General features: G+C 33.0%; 1 protein-coding gene across 1 annotated transcript in view; it reads right to left on the minus strand.

Annotated features, from left to right (window-relative positions):
- Window positions 1–600: 600 nt before the first annotated feature.
- The window catches only part of LOC106872376 (protocadherin beta-15), a 182,321-nt gene continuing 174,040 nt past the window's right edge, over window positions 601–8,881 (minus strand). Inside the window, exons 5-6 of the mRNA XM_014919349.1 lie at window positions 4,198–4,325; window positions 601–843 (exon numbers count right to left, since the gene is read on the minus strand). Of these exons, the coding sequence (XP_014774835.1) occupies window positions 601–843; window positions 4,198–4,325 (371 nt within the window). The remainder of the gene's footprint in view (window positions 844–4,197; window positions 4,326–8,881) is intronic.

An 8,881-nucleotide genomic window follows, 5' to 3' on the forward strand; every position in this document is an offset into this window, starting at 1 on the left:
TTTCATTCTTCTTATCCATATTATATATTCCTTCACAGAATTTAAATTTATTGCTTTTTTCATTTTTATATTTATTTTTATTTACCATTTTTATTTGTGCACAGTATTTACTCATATAGCATGCAGACCCAATTTTAGGCTATGATATCCTTGAAAAACATCTCACATGTATAACAAACATTGACTTTTCTCCAGTATCATGGTGTGTGGAAAAAGGAGATTTTAGTTAGTTTTATATAGAATATATGAAAACGTTCATATATCCTAAACAAAAAAAAAAACACAAATTGAATTGTGACCTTTGAACTTTACTAGTGTAAGCTGTAAATCTTCATCTGTTGTAAAGACGCGATTGTAAAATTAGAAAATCAGTCCTATTGATATAGCTATTCAATTTTGTTAATAGAAAACTGTGTCATTTTTAATTGACTTGGAATTAAATAACAGCAAAAACAACAATGATGAAACCAGTAAGTGAGCTCAAAATTAAAAGAATCTACATGAAAAATTATAAACAATCAACCTGAACAAGAAACTCTACTTTTAAATATTGAAACCTGTTACATATGAAACTGGATAAATAGCAACAGTAAGTAATGTTTACATTCTGAAAGTTTTAAAAATAGCATCATGCAAATAAAAGACCCCTTTTAATAATGTAACTCTGGGATGTTCTTTGATGCTAGTGCATATCGTTTGCACAAACAAAGTTCTTGAAAGCTTGATAAATATCATGTTTTTTCCTTTTTGAGGAATGTGACTTGAAAATTTCTTCATGTGAGAAAATTCAATGCATAGAAATACACAGTGGGGAACAGCCACAATATGAATTGACTCATCAGACTACAAATTAAGAAAAAAATTTGTGATCAAATTTTATGTGGTTCTTTACATTTGTGAATGTAGTTTGTATTTTGTAAGTAACTGTATTCCTTAGAAGTGACATAGATTTTATTACAGAAATAATATTTACTTTTTTGTCTTTTTTGTGAGAATAGTCTTTTACCAACCAGCCAACTCATTTTTCAGTTGCTTTACTTTGGCCATTCTCAAACCACTTAGGATATGATATTTACCAATGTAATCTTTGTGATAGTTTGAAAATGGCATTCTGCTTTATATATTGCAATTCTTAGCATGTTCAACAACACTGTGGTATATCATGCAAACACACTTTTCTTTAAAACTTGTGGAAAATGTAATCATCTGCTCATTCCACCAGATAAACATAGCTATGAGTCTATCTCTTTGATATTATTATGACCTTAGATACATGAAAATATACCGCTTGTACACCACAAACATGGCTACACAACTGTATCTTTCTTATGACACTTTCAGTAATAAGATAGTCTGAGGGCAGCAGTGAAGTTTCCATGCACTGCAATATCACAAACGTTTGTTGTTTTATAATTTACTGAATACAGAGTAAAATTTTTTCAATCTTACTGTACCATGTGATTTACTTTCATATCATCAAATATTTTGAATAATTTATCTTTTGTCTTATTTGTTTTAATTATTAGAGTATGGTCATACTGGGGCACTACCTTAAAGAATTTTTAGCTGAATGAGTCAACCCCAGTAGTTACTTTTTTTTTAAAGCCTGGTACTTATTTTATTGATATCTTTTGCTGAAGTATTAAGTTATAAGAATGTAAACACACCAACACTGGTTGTTGAGTGGTGGGGGAGGACAACCACAGACACAAGAAACACACACATGCATACATACATACAAACATGCACATGCACACACACACATGAAAGGCTTCTTTCAGTTTCCATCTGCTAAATCTTCTCACAAGGCTGTAGTAGAAGACACTTGCTCAAGGTGCCATACAGTGGGATTGAACCCAGAAACATGTGGTTGGAAAGTAAGCCGCTTACCACACAGCTACACCTGCATCTATTTCAGAAGAAAGTTTAAGTGTTGCCATTTTAGATGCGTTTGTAAGACAGCAAATCTTTGGTAGAACTGCCAGTAATATATTTGACAAAATTTTAACATATTAAAAAAAAATTTATATCCAACTTAGTCATTTTTAGGTAATATATTTAACTTTTACTCTCTTAAACTTCTGTAGGTTTGTTTGGTGATCATGAAAGGTTTTCTTTTTTGACCCACAACTACAGCCAGCTTACTTGCCATAGAGAATATTTTTGTGGTAATTTTAATTTTTTAGTTTGTGCTTATGTTATTTAATAAGTGAGGTATGAATGTATCAGATTGTTTACAATATTTTCAGTTTTTATTATTCGTTTTAGTTTAAAAAAGGAATGTGTGGTTGTAGGGAAACAGTTGCTATTTCTAGCAGGTTGAGTAACTGCATAAAAGTTCCACTCTAAGGCAGAATAATAGTTATTTAATTAATGTTTTTAAGAGTTCTCTTTTTCTTTTTTTTTTTTTTAGAAGTAAAATAAGTCAAATTATTCATGCAAAATTAGAGCTGTCCTTTAAGTTTCAAAAATTTAACTTTCCTTTTAGTCTCTCAAATAAATGATATAATAATACTCTATCAATAAGAATTTTAAACATGTTATATCAAATAACAATTCTAAAGAATGAAGAATTTTTGGTCACTGCATGATGACTGTAATTTACAACAAATAAAAACAATTTGATGAAACTAAACAATAAATTCAAAAAATAAATAAGCAAGCACAGAGGTGGCTGTGTAGTTAGAAGTTTGCTTTCCAACCACATGGTTACATGTTCAGTCCAAGTGCCTTCCACTAAAGCCCCAGGCCACCCAAATCCGTGTAAATGGCTTTGGTTGATGGAAACTGAAAGAATCCCATTGTATACATATATATGTATATATCTGTGTGTCTTTGTTTGTCCCCTCCCCTCGCTGGATAAATGGTGTTGGGTTGTTTATATCCCCATAACTTAGCAGTTCAGCAAAAGGGGTTGACTTGTTCAGCTAAGCTCTTCAAGATGGTACCCCCACATGGCCACATTCCAATGACTGAAACAAGTAAAAGATAAAATGAATTATAGAACTTGCTATTGCCAAATAATAATCAGTTTTTTAAAAACTACTTAATCACCACTATGTTCATATATGTCATTGTACCGTCTCCAGTAAAATTCCATCAAGTAACTATAGAAAAGTTCTTGAGATATATTATTCATCAGGTTCAATTTTTTTATGGCATAAGACCAAAATGACTCCATACTTCGTATATGTGCATGAAGGTTAGCAGGATTGATGAAATTTTTACTGTGGTTCTCTCTATTATAAAAGCACCAATTGTCAGTGCATACTATTGATCCACTAGCAAATATCGAGCAGTGGGTTCTTCAAAGAAAAATTTCTTTATGTTTCCTTGAACTATATCCTTAAATACCCTCTGGCCATCTCTTTAATGGACTTTTGCATACTTTCTGTTGAAATTCTTCATATTTCTATATTTCCACCATAAGAGATTCATTTGTATCTGGACTGATTCCACCAATATGCATTGGATTGTTTTGAAATTAATGACACGTCTATTATGAAACAAAAACCAAACTATAACTGCTCAGGTTTTGTTTATTTTGCACTCTTTAGCAATTTTTATTGAATAAGTATCAGTGTTTTGAAAATACATCACATCAAGCAATTGTTTTAACAATAGGTAGCATCACAAATAGATAAACAAATAAATAAAGATAAAAAGATAAAGTGGAAAGGAAAGGTAAAAATAATATTCTTTAGTGACCATTTCACAATATTAATGATACTGCCATTGCGAAGACCTGTTGGGGCAAGCAAAAGTGAAATCGTCATGGCACCTGTGCCCAGCGTCGCCTTCCTGGCAGTTGTGCCAGTGCCACATGTAAAAACATTTGAGCGAGATCATTGCCAGTGCCGCTGGACTGGCTCCTGTGCAGGTGGCATGTAAAATACACCATTTTGAGTGTGGCCATTGCCAGTACTGCCTGACTGGCCTTCGTGCCGGTGGCACTTAAAAGCACCCACTACACTCTTGGAGTGATTGGCGTTAGGAAGGGCATCCAGCTGTAGAAACTCTGCCAAATCAGATTTGGTGTAGCCATCTGGTTCACCAGTCCTCAGTCAAATCGTCCAACCCATGCTAGCATGGAAAGCGGACGTTAAACGATGATGATAATGATAGTATGTATATTTTGTCAATTTGCACTTAGTTTCATATATCTCACAAACCATTTCATTTAAGCCCTTTCCTAACCATCATTACTAATATGTGCAAAATATCAGGTGGTTCATCACAGACTTTATGTTGGATGTAAGCATCACCATTTGTTGTGTCATACTGTTTACAAATAACCCTACAAGTAGAAAGGCTAATATCTGTAGCTGTATGAAAAGAGGAATAAAATCTCCAGGGATAATCAACCTATGTAATATTACAAATCCTTCTGTTATATACAGGGATTAGTAAAAGTAAATAAAGACAAGAATAATAACTAGTTGTTCTAGATCAGTGGATCCCAAAGGGGACAGTATTGTCCCCTTGGGGGTAGTGGAAAGATACAGGGGGCGTTGAAGAAAAGTGGGATGATAATGGCATAGCCAAAATGGAGTGATAGGTGTGAAAAAAATATTAATAGGTTAATTATGTTTAAGCTTTATTTGTGAAATACAGTTGTTTTGAATTTGCTGCAGAAAGTGGTCTATATTTGTGGTAGTGGGGTGAGGGGGCGCTAGGAATGTGGACTAGATGCCAAGGGAACAGCAGCCAGAAAATGTTTGGGAACTACTGTTCTAGATGAATTGAAAACTAAAGATCACTCAGTTTGAGAGTTAAAGGCTGTGGGAACACCTGAAAATGTGAGAGATGGAAACTACTGGTGGAAAGTGTTTAAGTCAAGTGAAAACACCTTTAGCAAAAGTGTAAATGGTATATTTCACAATAATGTCACTCAAATTTGTACACCAACTAGACAACATCATCGTCATTTAATGCCCACTTTTCCATGCTTGCATGGGTCCAATGGAATTTGTTGAGGCAGATTTTTCAACAGCCTGTCACCATCCCATGTCTGTTTCTAGGCAAGGTAATATTTCTCCATGGACAAGCATGCTTTTCATCCTTTGTATTTTATAGTGTTTAGTTGATTTAGTTTGCTTATTAAGAAGAAAAGATCAGTGTGAGTTGGAGTGAATTAAGGTGGTCACACTTAGATTAATATACATAGAAGCATTGAATTTCATGAGATTGGTTAGGTTCATATACTTTGAGGAGAGCAGAATTATTTTTGGCTACAATCTTTCACCCATAGATACTCTATACTGAAACGTGATGATTGGGCACCTTTGTGTGAACAATTTGACAATTTGGCATGGCTGACTTGACATTGGGCTTTTTCTGGAGACAGTACTTTTTGGTAATAGAGGTAAACACACACACACACACACACACACACACACACACACACACACACACACATGTATGCATGCATTCTTGAACACAGAAACAAACAGAAATATGTGTATTGAGACAGAAAGAGTGAGAAAGATAGAGAGAGAGAGACATTACAGTTTAATAATTGAACACAATTGACATAAACACTTTCAATCTCCTCATAAAGATAAACATGCTCACATAGATAAACCATAAAAATAGAGAAAAAGAGAGTGGGAAGCATGATAGAAAACATTAAAATGTCTAATGTCAAATAATTCAGCATTGAATCAACAATGCCAAACAGGTGGCACCAAAACAACTGTGCCAAAAAGTTTCATACCCATTCTATATTAATCACTTGAAATTTAGATACCTGAAATAAGACCCAACACACATAGTTCACTAAAAGTGGAGGTAAAAACGATAAGGACAATGATGATAGTAGTGGTGGTGATGGTGGTGGCAGCAGCAATTTTGGCTATGCTGACAATGACAATAATGATATACCAAAGTGTTCATGATAGCAATGAATTGCTTCAACTTTTTCACTTTATACAAACCAAATTTACATAGAATAACTATATCTTTTTTTAATATATTGACCAATCTTTCTATTGTCTACAAATTGTGTATGACTGTTAATTATTGATTTATATCTTTACACTAAAATCGATTATATTAATTAATTTATTAATTTTGTGGGATTTTGTGTCATTATACAATTTTGATATCTACTATCAATTTTTCTGTCATGTTTCATAATGTACTGCAATTCCATCTTATTGTAAATGCATGCCTGATCGACTGGTGGATTAATTTGATGCCTGTGTGTTTAATATAACAGTTAGAAGAATGAAATTAACAGCTTTTATGTTTGAAATTAAAATGTTATATCGCACTGGTTATTTGAAATAATTTTGTCATCTATTATTGATAATTAAGTTACTATTATTTATGTCTTCATTATGAAATTTCTACTATTAGTTTTATCATTAGAATTAATATATTTAGTATTCTGTTTTATCAGCTCTTAAAAGACAAATTTATCAAACCTATATCCAATATTCAATTAAATTAGTTCAAGCACATATTGCCTATTAGCTGCGTGTTGCTACATTTTCTCTGAAATGTTGCATCTGTTACTGTATTATATTATAAGAATAACTATCATTTAGATTTATCTCCATTATGGTTATTTCTTGGAACAGTGAAGAATTTAAAAGAGAACTGAAAGGTTAGTCCCCTCCCCACTAAATATTGTTCTTATGTTTTAGAGAAAATGAGTGGCTGGTTGTAAAGAGACTGAAATGACAGAGAGCTGGATTAAATAGAGTATATAGTTTCAACAAATGTACATTGTAAATTCCAATCCTGCTAGGCTCCATAAAATATTCACCAGGTATATACACAGTTGTGAAACTGTGTGGTCTAATGGCTATGGCATAGAGCTTTTAATTGTTAGGTCATGAGTTCAATTGTTGAACTGGGCTGCACATTGTATTCTTGAGCAAGTCACTTTGTTACACATAACTCCAATACAGTCAGCTGCAAATGAGTACCAGTGGCACCTGGAAATTAGCCTTGCAATAGAATTGTTCCCATTCTGCTAGTAGACTTATACTCTTAGCCTAAATTCCTTTAAGATCTGAATAAGCTCTGATGTCATGAACCTGTAGGCTTGAAATAGTTATACTGAGTTTATTTTTATTGATTTATTTATTATATACCACACTTAGCATTATTGGTTACAACTTTCCAACAGGCTAAATCTCTATAACTCTTTTCCTACACAACTGTGGCCTTCTGCCAATGTGAGAAATAATAAAATATGGAACCTACCAGTAGGATCCAAGGAAACAAGTTATAGTCTGCATACATAATTAGTGAGCATAAACAGTTTTAAAGTGGTGTAAATTAGTTTGTCATGAGAAAGAAGGAAAAGTCTAATATTTGAGCTTTAGAAGAATTAAGTAATTTACTAAATTTCAAATAACAGGAGAAAATTTAGGTATCTGGTGCTTTGCTGTTATGAAAACAATTTTCTACTCATCTAAACTGCAAGCTGCAAATTGTATATGTAATATAATTTTGTACAGCTGTAAGACAATTATACGAAATGATACAAATAGTTGTTTGCAGAAAAATATGCAACTGTGTTGGTGTGTGTGCATGCATCTGTGTATATGTGTATGTGTGTGTGTGTGTGTGTTAGTATGTGTATATGTGTGTGTTTGTGTGTGAGTTTGTGTTTGTTTGTGTTTGTGTGTGTGTGCATGCATTCATGTGTGTGTGAACATAGAAATTCATGGAATGCACCAGCAAGGTTCTTTGGCGTAGTCCAAAACTCTATTGTCAATTCTACAGAAATCATTATCAACAACGTGTATAAGAAATAAATTTATCACAATTAACTTGACGACTCTTCATACTACATTACCTTACAAATATCTAATTTGTGTTTTGCTTGAAATAATTGGATTGGCATTCAGCAGTAAAAAAAAAAGTAATATAAAACAAACCACTAAATAAGTAAATAAATAGATAAATAAATAAGCCATTCAGATGTAATACAGCATTCAGAATATTGAAAATATTTGGCATTACAGCATTTGGCAAAACATTTGCAGAAAAAAATTAAGTAACCAAAGTAATTTTCACATTGGAAATTATGCTGTCTATTGCATTAAAAGAGTTGTCAACTTCATTCCATCAGTTATAAAAGAGTGATCCCTTTTACACTGATGTAAGGAATTCATAGGTAATACAATTTGACTGTGGTTGTATGGTAAGAAGTTTGCTTCCCAACCACTTGGTTTTGGGTTCAGTCTCATTGCATAGCACCGTGGGTGAGTGCTTTCTTTGATAGTCCTGGGCTGACCAAAGTCTTGTGAGTGGACTTGGTTAATGGGAACTGAGAGAAATCCATGGTGTATATATATATATATATATATATATATATATATATTTATATATGTATATAGGGAGACAATCGTTTGCACTTAACCCTACTCCTTTGTCCATGCATTCAACAACTAGCCACGTGGTCTTTTCTTCCTCCATTTTGAAGAGAGGTTATAGGCCACTGGCCTTTAGGGTCTGAAGAGATGCTGTGAAGCTAAGTGCTTTATGGACGTGAAACCCAGATAACCCAACAGACTAACCATAGCTATCTTTATCTAATTATATACGTGTGTGTGTGCGTGTATACACATATATACATACTTTATTATTAAAGCTGCAAAAGCATCACAAAATTATCACAAGAAAATGTTACTCAGAGTTTTACATTGTCATTCATTGAGTAGTAATGCTCAAGAATGGAATAAAAAATTTTATATTCCATTCTTGATCACAACTGCCTGATGAATGGGAATATGAAACTGATATATTTTGTGATGTTCTTGCAGCTTTAATAATAAAGCCTATTACTCTACCCCCAGTATCCAAGTACTATTTTTTTACCACCCTGTTTCACATTTATGTGCTTACTCAGGTATATATATAT

The sequence above is a fragment of the Octopus bimaculoides genome, chromosome 14 (genome assembly GCF_001194135.2).
Source record: "Octopus bimaculoides isolate UCB-OBI-ISO-001 chromosome 14, ASM119413v2, whole genome shotgun sequence".
Classification (NCBI taxonomy): Eukaryota; Metazoa; Mollusca; class Cephalopoda; order Octopoda; family Octopodidae; genus Octopus; species Octopus bimaculoides.